This window comes from Pelophylax lessonae (assembly GCF_965119305.1).
Source record: "Pelophylax lessonae genome assembly, chromosome: 2".
NCBI lineage: Eukaryota > Metazoa > Chordata > Amphibia > Anura > Ranidae > Pelophylax > Pelophylax lessonae.
In genome coordinates this window covers 187,785,118-187,799,191 of record NC_138769.1, presented here as the reverse complement: position 1 = coordinate 187,799,191, position 14,074 = coordinate 187,785,118, and the positions used below count along the sequence as shown (strand labels likewise).

General features: G+C 44.7%; 1 protein-coding gene across 1 annotated transcript in view; it reads left to right on the top strand.

Annotated features, from left to right (window-relative positions):
• Positions 1–2,307: 2,307 nt before the first annotated feature.
• The window catches only part of LOC309548514 (arylsulfatase D-like), a 51,372-nt gene continuing 39,605 nt past the window's right edge, over positions 2,308–14,074 (top strand). Inside the window, exons 1-3 of the mRNA XM_082248471.1 lie at positions 2,308–2,378; positions 7,151–7,297; positions 8,126–8,247. Coding sequence (XP_082104597.1) covers positions 7,158–7,297; positions 8,126–8,247 — 262 coding nt within the window. The 5' untranslated portion in view covers positions 2,308–2,378; positions 7,151–7,157. The remainder of the gene's footprint in view (positions 2,379–7,150; positions 7,298–8,125; positions 8,248–14,074) is intronic.

Genomic DNA, 14,074 nt, shown 5'->3' with positions numbered 1-14,074 from the left:
TTGCTGCACTGAAAGTAAAGGGGCTGAATAATTTTGCACGCCCAATTTTTCAGTTTTTTATTTGTTAGCAAAGTTTGAAATATCCAATAAATTTCGTTCCCCTTCATGATTGTGTCCCACTTGTTGTTGATTCTTCACAAAAAATTACAGTTTTATATCTTTATGTTTGAAGCCTGAAATGTGGCAAAAGGTCGAAAAGTTCAAGGGGGCCGAATACTTTTGCAAGGCACTGTAGTGCTTTATCTTTTAAAACAACCAGTTTATTAAACCCTAAGTATAAAAACACTCGCATTTTCCTGGCACTTAGAGTGTACCAAACTGTAAAAAGCATTCAGTTCTCACGTTGCAGGTATCAGACAGTATTAAAAATACAAAAAGTGCAGTGCCTAAAGGTGACAGTAAATGCGCTATAGATATATGAAAAAATAACACATTAATGAATCATGTCCATGTACTGGGGACATAAAGGAAAAGACTGCCACAAACGTGGCAAAACACAGTCCTTCGACAGCTTGATGTAAAAGCAGAGAAGGTGAAGAAAGGTACCACTCCCAACACAAGATGAAATTCCACCACTGTGCTCTGTGTAAATACACTCTTACCAGAATGAGTCTCAAACAAATGAGCGGTCAAACAGGCATGTAGTGTAACTCTCGTGGCAGGACAGCATATAGGAAGCGTTCCTTCAGCGCATCCACGTCTCCAGTATATTCAATAACCATGGATAATAGCCCCTTCTGGCGTTTCCTGGGTCATCAACCCTCCGGTGTAAACCTCGCAAAGAGAAGGACTCCAATCGTGTAATATGTACAGACTTTATTAAAAGAATCAAAGGAATACTACTCACATGTAGGCAGATGATACAAACATGTCAACAAAGATGGCCACGGCTAGTGCGTGCTTGCGTGCGTCAGACAGTATTACCATGGTAGGTTCACAATGTGCACCTCAGCGTGATGACAGACTGGCCCTTCTCCTACGCGTTACGCCACAGGGCCACGTGGCTTCCCCAGGGGGATATCCCAGTTTGGATATGTGAACACAAGCCTGTTTTTTTATGAAAGATTGAGCACATGCAAGCAAATTCATACCAAAAGACACTTTATGGACTGATACATTGTTTGTTCTTGCTTTGTTAATGTTGTATATGGTTTGATATGATATGCTGAGTTTGAAGATTGCTATGCAAGCAGATTTAAAGGGATATTAGCATTTGGGAGCATGGCACCACTTTTGAATATAATTTTGCACATTGATATACGTTTAGAGAGTGTGTATAGGTGTGAGCGGCCTGCTAAGTAAGTTTTGTAGTCTTATAGCACCTAATAGCACAACATGGCAGCGCGCAAGTACACACATTTTTAATTGTCCTGTTTGCTACATTTTTGATGTAGCCGCCAAGCTCACCACTGCAGTAATGTGTACAGCCCTGAGTGGCTGCATGTCTGTGTTCAGGTGGGTGGTTGGAGGGCAGTAAACCATATCTCAACTGCCCTCTGGCTGCACGTGTGAACAAGCCCTTCAAAAGATTTTTAAAATTATAGTATAGTCAAATATGCATTTGTCACTTCTGTTAGTTGTGCAACATGTAAAAGCATATTTATAAAGCAATATATATCAATCTGCTGGTTATTCAGTTGGAAGATTCACCATATTTATAAAGCATGCTTTCCAGCCTATGTTGCATCTGCTTAATATTCTATATAATATAAAAAGTGGTATTCATGCTTTCACAACACCGTTAAAGGGAATAGAACACGTGTGTCAACTTACACAGCTTAAATACCAGGATAGTGATCCTAATTTTTTTTTTAAAAAGTATTTTCAGCCGAGTTCAATGAGATTTTAAGCATTACAGTCACATGGCTAATATAAAGATCTTTTCCTTGTGTTAAAAATTTGTATATTGAGCCTAATATATTCATATATGTTTTTTGCTTCTTTTTTTTTTGACAGTTGGTGAATATACTGTATGTATGTATATATATGTATATATATATATATATATATATATATATATATATATATATATATATTTTTTTTTTTTTTTTTCTCAATATCAGATATCATATAAGATCAGTGGATTATGTGTTCGGCTGTGAGTTAATATCTATATGTACAGCTCAAAGGTGCCCTTTCACACACAGAACAGCAGTCTTGTTCAACTATAGTTAAATAATTTCTAACAATTTATATGCCAGGGGAGCTTCTCCTTTATAAAGTCATCTATTCTAACCAGTTCTGCTGGTTAGATATTGGACGAACTACATTCTTCAATAGAGCGCCCCTTAACATATATGGTAGAGCTACCTCTATCTGAAATTCCACCCAGGCTAAACACAGCTGAGAACAGCAGACTGGCAGTCTTCAGACCCCTTGTAAGTATGATGCACCACTTATTTTTATGATTAGAGCTGCATATAAATCTGACACCCATAGATATAGAACCTCCAGGGTCAAAAAATGCATGTAAGGCTAAACATTTTTGGTTATGAATAGAGTGTGGAAGTGTTTAGATTTGTATTGTCTGCATCCTTGCTGGGAAGATTCAAACTTTCTCTTTGTCTCAGTGACCCTTTTCAAAGTTAGAAGCCAAGGGAAATAAAATAATAATAATAATAATAATAATAATAATAATTTGTTTCCACAACAGGAAAAGAAGAGGAAATCATTTTTCTTTTGTAAAAGAGATCTAACAAAAAAAACAAAAAAACGGCATGGGGTCTGCCCTTAATATCCATACCAGACCCTTATCCAAGCATGCAGCCTAGCAGGTCAGGAGCAAGAACCCCCCCCCCCCCCACCCCCAAATTAAATAATGCAGTATTGAATTGAACTTTCACAACTGATTAACCGCATGCGGTATCTTACCGCATTTTATTTGCCGTTATTTAACTCTTAGTGAATCAACCCTATTGTGATTAATAGTCTGCACAGTGCAGTATTGCCTGTTTATTGGTTTAAGATAAAACACTATAGGGATTATCTACTAAAACTGCATTGTGCAGTACCTAGTATGGGATACTGCGCAGGAGAGTCACTCTGCCGCCATATAACTAAGTTCTGCGGTTGGCAAGCAGTTGATCCACCATTGATTTTGATTGTAATGTGTATGGGTAACCATATGCTTTATTTCCTTATTTGCACAGTTTTGCACTATATTGCACTTTACCACTAGCACTATTTTATATGAACTGAATTGTATTCTTATATTAATTTTATTTATTATGAAATAATTTTTAGATTTTAGCGCTTCCCCTTTTGATTTATTACTTAACCGCTTAACGACCGCCCGCCGCAGTTACACTGCGGCAGGCAGCCACTCCTGCGCGAACCGCCGTAGGTATATTTAGGTTGCGCGCCTGCAGCTAGGAAGGGATCCCGGTGCATGGGGCCAGTGGCTCTGATTGCCGCCTAATACCCATGATCGCTCCCCGCTGAGAGAGGACGGGCAGCTGTTGTAAACACAGCTGATCGTTCTTCTCTCTGAAACGATCACAGAGCTCCTGTGATCCTTCTATATAGGAACACAGGGTTTGGTGATAATTTCACAAGCCATGCCCCCTCACAGTTAGAAACACGCCCCTAGGTACACGTTTAACCCCTTGATCACTTACTGTGTTAACCCTGCCAGTGTCATTATTACAGTAATAGTGCATATTTTAGCACTGATTACTGTAGTAATGTCACTGGTCCCCCAAAAAGTGTCAAAAATGTCAGTCAGGGGTCCGATCTGTCCGCCACAATGTCGCAGTCCCGCAAAAAAATCGCAGATCGCCGCCATTACGGGTAAAAAATTAAAAAAAAACAATAAAAATGACATAAATCTTTCCTGTAGTTAGTAGACGCGATAACTTTTGCGCAAATCATTTAAAATATAGTTATTGAGATTTTTAATTCTTTTTACCAAAAATATGTAGCAGAAAACAGATCAAAATGGCACAAAAAATAAAAATCGTACAGGTGATCAAATACCAGCAAAAGAAAGCTCTATTTGTAGGAAAAAAAAGGACATCAATTTTATTTAGGAATAGCATTGCACGACCGCGCAATTGTCCGTTAAAGTAACGCAGTGCCGAATCGCAAAATATGGCCTGGTCATTAAGGGGGCAAATCCTTCCGGTCCAGAAGTGGTTAAAGGATAAGTCCAGGCAAAACCTAACTAACCCTAAACCTGAAACCTGCTCTGTGCCACATTCTAAACCTAATCTATCCAACCCTGTAAAGCAAAAATCGCTGTACTTACCTATCCTGCAGCCGATCCAGTCCGGCCTCCAGCAATGGAATTTCTGTGCAGGAGAGGACCGACAATGGCTGTGAAATGGCTGGGAAGTGACGTCACCCATAGACTTACTATGGGGCTTCTTTTGTCGGGTGCCTCTCCTGCACTCACCTCCACGCCGAAGTCGCCGCTGACAGCTGATCCTGGGACCAGACCGGAACGGCTACAGTGCTTTTTGCTTTACAGAGTTAGATTAGCTTTAGAATGTGGGACAGAGCAGGTTTAGCATTAAGTTTTGTTTGGACTACTACTTTAATAGAATGGTAGAAAAGGGCAGGAAAAGTCTCTAGCCAAATAAACAATTGAAAGACAAAAAAGTTCTGGTTTTAACCAGCAAAGTACACAAAGAAGTAAACCCAATAATTGAAAAAGAAAGAATAGAGCAAGTAACCAATTGTTGATCATGCTGTCCAGTGATGCAGGGCTACATAAATCATGATGTCTGATGCCCGATGACCTGCCGAAAGAAAAAAACACCAACACATGTTTGGTCCTGCTCACTCCTACTAAATTACAGCTCTGGCGAATGACAGCTGATGAAAACAAAGGGGTTGGGTCTCCTGGGTGGTGTCATTGACCATATATGGTTAATGATGATATACAGTACAGTATGTGTAAATATGTAAATGGACTTTTAAAACTTTAAAAAAAAAAAACCTTATTTTGGTTCCCCTATTAAATACAATGTATTTTACCAAAAAGTTGAATATGTGGTGAGCAATTCAAAAACACTTTTTTTATGTAAATGCCAATTTTGCTGCAGTAGGTTTTATATATCATAATATAATACAATAAATATTTGCGCTATGGTGAATATCAAATTAAAGTGAGATCGTGAAAAATGATCTGCAGCAGCTTAATCACTTGTAAACATGTGGAGGCCCTTGTTAACACCCTGTGGGACAGGGGAGGGCTGGCAGCCTTAGGCCTAGGGGGGCAAGTTCAGTCAAGTGGCCCATTGAACCATCAAATCAGCTCACCATCCATGCCCACCTGGTTTTATAATGGATATTGATGTTTTGAAGCAAGACAAACATGATGCAATGTGGTAACATAATTTAATGTTAATAGCAACAACGGAGGTTTAACAAAAATACATGACATCACACCAGGTGGGGCCTAGGAAGGTCCTGTTGAGCAGAAATCACTCTGCCTGACAGGGAAGTGACTGTGTTAGTATTGTGCCGTCTGGGTGCTTGAGCATACTCTGCACACTTATACCGCTCCGCTGCAGCTCTGCAAATAAAACATTGTGTATCACTGATTAGCAGCTGTATACAGTGTGTCTGGCCCCTACATTAATCCAGCCCTGGAGTGCAGCCTTTTTACCTGACATCAGAGTGGCCCGGGGGGCGATAGCCACTCTGCCCCCTTCCCAGTCCTCCTCTGCTGTGGGAGGACGAAACACATTAACGTAATTTCTGGTTCCGAGTTTTAACAATGTCACTTCTGGCTGTCATGTAATGCATGATTGTTAACAGCGTTCGCGGAAGCATCTTGCATTTTACAGGCTCGTTTTATCTTCTGTCCTGTAAGTATGTTTTTACTGCGCAATTAAACTGCAACCCTACGGTACTTCACAATTGGCTCCTTCTCTTTGTTCTGCACTTGAGGTATATCTAAGAGGTTTACTGGGGAGTCCTTGATTTGTTCCTTGTGACCCATGTCTAATAACAGCCAAGCCTGTCTGACTCCCAGACTAAAAAGCTGGGGGCCCATTGATTTTGGTAAGGAGGAACACCGAGGGGGTGTGTGTCATGGAATTAATTTATGTGGAGCACTTTAACACTTTCAAGAAGATTGGAGCACAAGAACACTTTTTATTATCGATTATACTAGATATATTTGGACTTTTGTATATTTTGGTTTTTATATGTTCACACTGTTTTTTTGTATTTTAAGGTTGTATATATCACACAGATGCATCGCTTCACAGGCAGGGTCAGGGCATTCCCCAGGCATGTTATGTATTAGAATTTTGCATTTCTAATGTTTCATGTTAAGGATTTTTGTAATTACTGCTCCTTGCCAAATAGAATCATTAAAAAAAAAAAAAAAAAAAAATTCTCTTTGGTACATGTTCCCAAAGGCAGTGCCCAGGACCAATGCTGTTTGTTTTGATAATCTATTGCCTATTAGACTAGAAAATGGCTATTGTTTGATTTATTTATTTTTTTAATTCAGTTTCTATTGATTTCCAAGGGTTTTGATACAGCACCCACATTTTAGTTATGTTTGTTGAGCCCTGCTCGAACTAAACCCAGGTATGTTCAGCTCATCACTAGTCCTCAGTCTTCTGGGTTGAATGATGGTCAAAACTTAAAAGAAAAGTACAGCCAAAGCTCGTTTGTCTGTACTTCTCCTGTTGGTCTTTGGAGTGCAGTTCGCTCTGCACTCCAAAGACCGGTCCAGGCTTGGGCAAGACTGCGACAATGAAATCGGGATTCGACCCCATGTGGGGTAGGGGGGGGGGGGGCAGAGCAGAGAGCTGTGACTGAGAGTTTAGGGAGCTGTGAGAACCAAGAAATCTGCGATGTTAGATAGCTCAGTTCTCAGTATTCGAGAATTCCCATACATCTTTTGAGCCTTGTACACACTACTAGTTGTTTTTTTGTTTTTTTTTTCACCCCAATTCAATGTTAGTACAGTGATCTCCCCTGCTGTGATTCCCCCCCCCCCCCACACACACACCAATCCCTCCCGGTCATGACCCTTCAACAGAAGCTGGCCAAACGGGTGCCATACACACGGTTTGAATGTCAGACAGTTTCTACTGAACTGGTCAATGCCGCCTGACATTCGGCCTGTGTGTACCAGGCTTTCCCTTCAAGCAACCCAGTAACACTTGCAATTTGTATTCTTTTTCAGCAATGTCATGGACACTTTGCCATTTCTACTTTACTTTCTCCTTATTTGTTCAAATCCAACAAATGGTCACAAGCCAAACATTTTACTGATCATGGCCGACGATCTTGGAATTGGTGACGTAGGATGCTTTGGGAATAATACAATAAGGTAACAGTTAATTGGGCATTTATTAGGATTGTGATGTTGTTTTGCCTTATGTGAAAGGAATATTATTTTTCTGTACATAATAGCAAATTTCTGTTCTTTTGTCTGAGGTTTGTCTGAGGTGTTAGGTATGTTTTTAAATTTATTAGAGTATATGCACAGTTTTAACTCTCAGAAAATTAAATGTAAATATAGAATTGATGCTGTTGAACACCCATCTCAGTGTTGTGGCCTGCCGGGAATTGGTCAGGGTTAAAGCAGAGTTCCAGCTGTTTTGTGTTTAGTAAAAGTCAGCAGCTACAAAAAGTGAAGCTGACAACTTTAAATAACCACACACTCACCTGTCCCACAATCCAGCGATGCAGCTGGCTGGAGCCTCGGTTCTCTCCCTGCGGCGTCTCAATTGTGAGCACCTGGCTGTGACAGCTTGTGGCTTCAGTCGGATGCACACTGCGCATGCGCGAGACGCACTGCGCTCCCTTAGTGGGCAGGCAATCTTCTGGGACCTGTGACGTGTCCCAGAAGATTGCAGGGAGGGGGAGAGGAGAACTTCTGCTCGAGCCTCCTAGCGGAAGTGGGAGTGGGTACCTGTCAAAACTAGGTCCCCCCCCCCCCCCCCCAAAAAAAAAAAATGACATGTCAAATGTGGCATGTCAGGAGCACTTGAAATAGACATTTCCACTTTTGGGTTGGACTCTGCTTTAACTCTGCTTTCAGATGCTGCATATTTGCATGGGGCAGCACAGACTCATTTTACGTTTATTATTTATTTATTTGTGGTTTCTTTTAAGTATCAGTTTACTAACTCTTGAGAGTTTTTTTCATTTTCAGGACTCCTAACATTGACAGATTAGCGAAGGAAGGTGTGAAACTTACACATCATATTTCTGCAGCTCCCTTATGCTCCCCAAGTAGATCAGCCTTTCTAACTGGTCGATATCCTATAAGAACAGGTAATTTATTGGTAAATTTAACAGGATATTTGGCATTTGAAAGGTTTGTAAATGTATATTAAATGTATGTATTGCCCTCCTCTAGTTAGGCTTCTAGGCTAAATCTAGCTTTTCTCTTCACTGTAGTGAGTTGAGAAAAAAATTTATTGGTTTTATCTGTTCAGGGTTTCCTAAGCTGAGTGTTTCTCTCACCTGCTTCTGGAAAAAGCTTCCAGAATGAAGGGCAGGGAGATTCAAATGACCAGTATGAAGGTTTGTGAGGCCTTGCTAGTAGAGTTGAGCGGACACCTGGATGTCCGTGTTCGCCGGGTTCGGCTGAACTTGAAAAAAAGTCCGGGTCCGTGTCCCGGACTTTTGCCAAACTTTTCCCGGACACCAAACCCCATTGAAGTCAATGGGGACCTGAACTTTCAGGCACTAAAATGGCTCTAAAACACCAATGGAAAGGGCTAGAGTGCTGCAAATGGCAGCAAAACGTAGTTAATTAAGAGCATGGCAAGTGCTCTGCAAACAAATGTGGATAGGGAAATAACTTAAAACAACCAAAATAAAAACAGAAAAATAAAACAATGTTCTTCATCTCTGAAGGACGAGGCCCATATGGAGTAGGAGGGAGGTTGAGGTGGTGGTGGATGTGGCGGTGTCATAGGCGTGCGCACAGGGTGTGCCGGGTGTACCTGGGCACACCCTGTGCCCAGGTACACCCGGCAGTGAGGAGATGGGAAAGATCTCCCTCGGACCTGCTCTGCTCTATTTCACTTTGCCAGCAGGGAGAGTAATGTATAGGGGCCATGTACATGTAGGCAAACACATGCATGTGTATTTAAACTTTGGGGTGCACACCCTAATGCAATAGGCTGCGCACACCTATGGGCGGTGTAGGTGGAAGCGGCAGTGGAGGAGGACCAGGGCCGGATTAAGAGCATCATGGGCTTGGTGCTGAGGATTTTGAAGGGCCTTAAGGGCCGTGCCTTGGCATGCACCCAGAGGAGAAAGGGTGCAGCCATGCATGCCTAATTCAACATGGGATGCTGTCTCTGAAGCCCATAAACACATCCATGCATCGGCAACTGTCCCTCCTTGTCCAGCCTTCGTGTTGTGTGGGGAGGTTCTGAGGGAGCTGCCTGGGGAAGCGAGCATAGAAGCCAGACTTCTGTGTTTACAAGTGACAGAAGAGCGGTAACAGTGAATATGGCCAACCCGGGGCCTATATTAAGGTAGGGGCCTGGAGCTGCAGCTCCAATAGCCCCTATGTTAATCTGGCCCTGAGGAGGACGAGGTAGCCAACACTGCTTTTTTTCAGAAATTTTAAATGAGGGTACACCCCAAAAGAGTGAGAAAGAGCAAAAATAGAACAATGGCTGGGTAAGGTCGGTATCCATCGCTATTCTGCAGTCCCGTGGGATCCATGCCTGGTTCATTTTAATGAACGTGAGCTTGTCCACATTGTCTCTGGACAGGCGGCTGCGCTTGTCTGTGATAACGCCCCCAGCCGTGCTAAATACCCGTTCAGATAATACACTGGCTGCAGGTCATGCCAGCACCTCCAAGGCGTAAAGGGCAAGCTCAGGCCATGTGCCTAATTTGGAGACCCAGAAGTTGAAGGGGGCAGACCCGTCATTCACTACATGTAGGCGTGTGCACACATACTGCTCCACCATGTTGGTGAAATGCTGCCTCCTGCTAAGACGTTCCATATGAGCTGCTGGTGCTGCTGTTTGTTGTGGAGTGCTGACAAAGCTTTTCCACATTTCGGCCATGCTAACCCTGCCTTCTGAGGTGCTGGGGGTGCCCTGGTTGCGTTGGCGACCTCTTCCTCCTCCTCTGCCTTGGCCTTGTGCTTCCACTGTGGCCCCGCTGTCAGGTGGGAATGCCAGCAGCATAGCGTCTACCAGTGTGCGCTTGTACTCGCGCATCTTGCGTTCACGCTCCAGTGAGTGAATTAAGGATGGTACGTTGTCCTTGTAATGGGGATCCAGCAGCGTGGCCACCCAGTAATCAGCACAAGTTAGAATGTGGGCAACTCGGCGGTCGTTGTGGAGACACTGCAGCATGTAATCGCTCATGTGTGCCAGGCTGCCCAGAGGCAATGAAAGGCTGTCCTCTGTGGGAGGTGTATCGTCTGTGTCCTCTGTATCCCCCCAGCCACGCGCCAGTGATGGCCATGAGCTGGCCTGGGTGCCACCCTGCTGTGAACATGGTTCCATCTCCTCCTCCATCTCCTCCTCCTCATCCTCCTCATCCTCCAGAACTGTGCCCCTGCTGGAAAATTGTGTCCCTGGCGTTTGTGTGTGCAGGAACCCACCCTCGGAGCCCCTTGCGAATGACTGCCCTGAAAGCCTTGGAAATGTTACCTCTTCATCCTCCTCCTCCTCCTCCTCCTCATCCTGCGCCACATCCTCTTCCATCATCGCCCGAATTGTTTTTTCAAGGAGGCATAGAAGTGGGATAGTTAAGCTGACAACGGCGTCATCGGCACTGGCCATGTTGGTGGAGTATTCAAAACAACACAACAAGGCACACAGGTCTCGCATGGAGGCCCAGTTATTGGTGGTGAAGTGGTGCTGAAACTCCACTATGGCCTGCTGCTGCTCGCACAGTCTTTCCAGCATGTGCAAGGTGGAGTTCCACCTTGTGGGCACGTCACATATGAGGCGGTGAGCTGGAAGGCCGAAGTTACGCTGCAGCGCTGACAGGCGAGCAGCAGCAGGGTGAGAACGCTGAAAGTGTGCACAGACGGCCCGCACTTTCTGCAGCAACTCTGACATATCGGGATCATTTTTAAGGAACCTCTGCACCACCAAATTCAGCACATGCGCCAGGCAAGGGATGTGCGTCAAACCGGCTAGGCCCAGAGCTGCTATGAGATTTTGCCCGTTATCGCACACCACCAGGCCGGGCTTGAGGCTCGCTGGCAGCAACCACTCATTTGTCTGCTGTTCCATGCTCCTCCACAACTCCTGCGCGGTGTGTGGTTTGTCCCCCAAACAGGCAAGTTGTAAAACTGCCTGCTGTCGTTTACCCCTGGCCGTGCTGAAGTTGGTGGTGAAGGTGTTACACTGACCGGATAAGGAAGCGGTAGAGGATGAGGAAGCGGAGTAGGAGGAGTTAGGAACAAGAGGCAAACTGAAGCGCCCTGCAATCCTCGGTGGTGGAAGGACATGCGCCAAATTGCTATCCGCCTCAGGCCCATCCTCCACTGCATTTACCCAGTGTGCCGTTAGGGGGATATAACGCCCCTGACCGTGCTTACTGGTCCACGTATCGGTAGTTAGGTGGACCTTGCCACAGATGGCGTTGCGCAGTGCACACCTGATTTTTTCCCCCACTTGGTTGTGCAGGGAAGGGATGGCTTGCCTAGAAAAGTAGTGGTGGCTGGGCACGACGTACTGTGGGACAGCCACCGACATAAGGTTTTTAAAACTGTGCGTCTCCACCAGACGGAATGACAGCATTTCAAAGGCCAAGAATTTTGAAATGCTGGCATTCAGGGCCAGGGATCGCAGGTGGGTAGGGGGGTACTTCCTCTTCCTCTCAAGTGTTTGGGAGATGGAAAGCTGAACGCTTCAACGTGACATTGTGGAGATGGTTGGCGACCCAGGTGGTGGTGTTGCTGACAGATCGTCTGTTTGCGGGGTGGCAGGTGCTGGTATCACTACAGATGTGGATGGAGCGGCCGAGACTGCAGCAGAAGAGGAAGCAGGGTGAGCCAGAGACGTTTCTTGGTTTTGAAGGTGTGTACTCCACTGCAGCTCGTGCTTTGCACTTAGATGCCTGATCATGCAGGTTGTGCTCAGGTTGAGAAGGTTTATGCCTCGCCTCAGGCTCTGATTGCACAGGGTGCAAACCACTCGTGTCCTGTCATCAGCACATTTTCTAAAGAACTTCCACGCTAGAGAACTCCTTTGAGCTGGCTTTGCTGCGCTCGTTCCCTTGCTGCGTTGGGCAGTAGCAGGCGTAGTGTCTCTAGCACAGCCGCTCCGCTTCTGCACCCTGCTCTCTTTTCTGCTGTGCTGGTGGCTCTGTGCGACCACCGCCTCTTCCTCCAAACTACTCAGGTCACCTGCATGACCTTCATTCCATGTGGGGTCGAGGACCTCATCGTCCTCGACATCATCTTCCACCCAGTCTTTACCCCTGCCCTCCTTGTCGGTCTCCACAATTCTGAACGCCGCAGCAGTTGGCACCTGCATTTCGTCATCATCGGAGACGTGCTGCGATGGTCCTTGCATGTACTCATCTTGAGAAATAAGTGGTTGGGCATCGCTGCACTCAATCTCTTCCACTTCTGGGGCAGGGCTAGGTGGATGGCCCTGGAAAACCCTGCTGACAGAGTCCTCAAAAAGAAGAAGAGACTGCTGTATGGCTTGGGGCTCAGAATGCTTGCCTGATTTGCAAGGGGGTGAGGTGAAAGACGGTTGGACATCGGCTGCAGGTGCCAACTCTGACGTTTCTGCAGTAGACTGGGTGGGAGACAATTTGAAGGAACTGGAGGCACTGTCAGCAGCAAACCAATCTACTATCGCCTCTACTTCTTCTGGCCTCATCACTTCTAGAGGCGTATGATGCCCTACCAAATACTGATGCAGATCCTGTCGCCTACTCACACTTGAGGAAGGTGTTTCACTTGTGCGTGTAGCTGGCACAGATCTACCACGTCCTCTCCTTGCAACAGGAGCTCTACCAGCAGCACCACGACCCAGGCCATGGCCCCTATTTGACGGTCTCCTCATATTTCTGTAATTTATGATCTTGCCCTAGAAAGGTGTTTATTGAATAGCAGAACAAAACAACAACAGTATCGCACGGGTGTATCTCACAGTCAAATATGCAAACTATGCCGCAATTTAAAGTTTTTTTACCCCAAAAGGGTGTATATTGAATAGCGGAATAGGAAAAAGGATAAAAAACGGTGCATCTCACACGTACAAACACAGACTAGGCCTGTTAAAAAATTTTGTACCCTAAAGGGAGGATGAGGAAGAGGAGTAGGAGGAGTTGGGAACAGGAGGCAAACTGAAGCGCCCTGCAATCCTTGGCGGTGGAAGGAGATGCGCCAAACGAATTTAAAAGGTGTATCTCACATGTACCGATACAGACTATGCCGTAATTTAATTTTTTACACTCCAAAAGGGTGTATATTGAATAGCGGAATAGGAGAAATTTTACAAAACGGTGTATCTCACACGTACAAACACAAACTAGGCCCTGATTACTATTTTTTGTACCCTAAAGGCAGGATGAGGAAGAGGAGTAGGAGGAGTTGGGAACAGGAGGCAAACTGAAGCGCCCTGCAATCCTCTGCGGTAGAAGGAGATGCGCCAAACAAATTTTAAAAGGTGTATCTCACATGTACCGATACAGACTATCCCGCAATTTAATTTTTTACACTCAAACAGGGTGTATATTGAATAGCGGAATAGGAGAAATTTTACAAAATGGTGTATCTCACACGTACAAACACAAACTAGGCCCCTATTACTATTTTTTGTACCCTAAAGGCAGGATGAGGAAGAGGAGTAGGAGGAGTTGGGAACAGGAGGCAAACTGAAGCGCCCTGCAATCCTCGGCGGTAGAAGGAGATGCGCCAAACAAATTTAAAAAGGTGTATCTCACATGTACCGATACAGACTATCCCGCAATTTAATTTTTTACACTCAAACAGGGTGTATATTGAATAGCGGAATAGGAGAAATTTTACAAAATGGTGTATCTTACACGTACAAACACAAACTAGGCCCCGATTACTATTTTTTGTACCCTAAAGGCAGGATGAGGAGTAAGAGGAGTTCGGAAAAGGCAGGAGGCAGACTGAAGCACCCTCAAA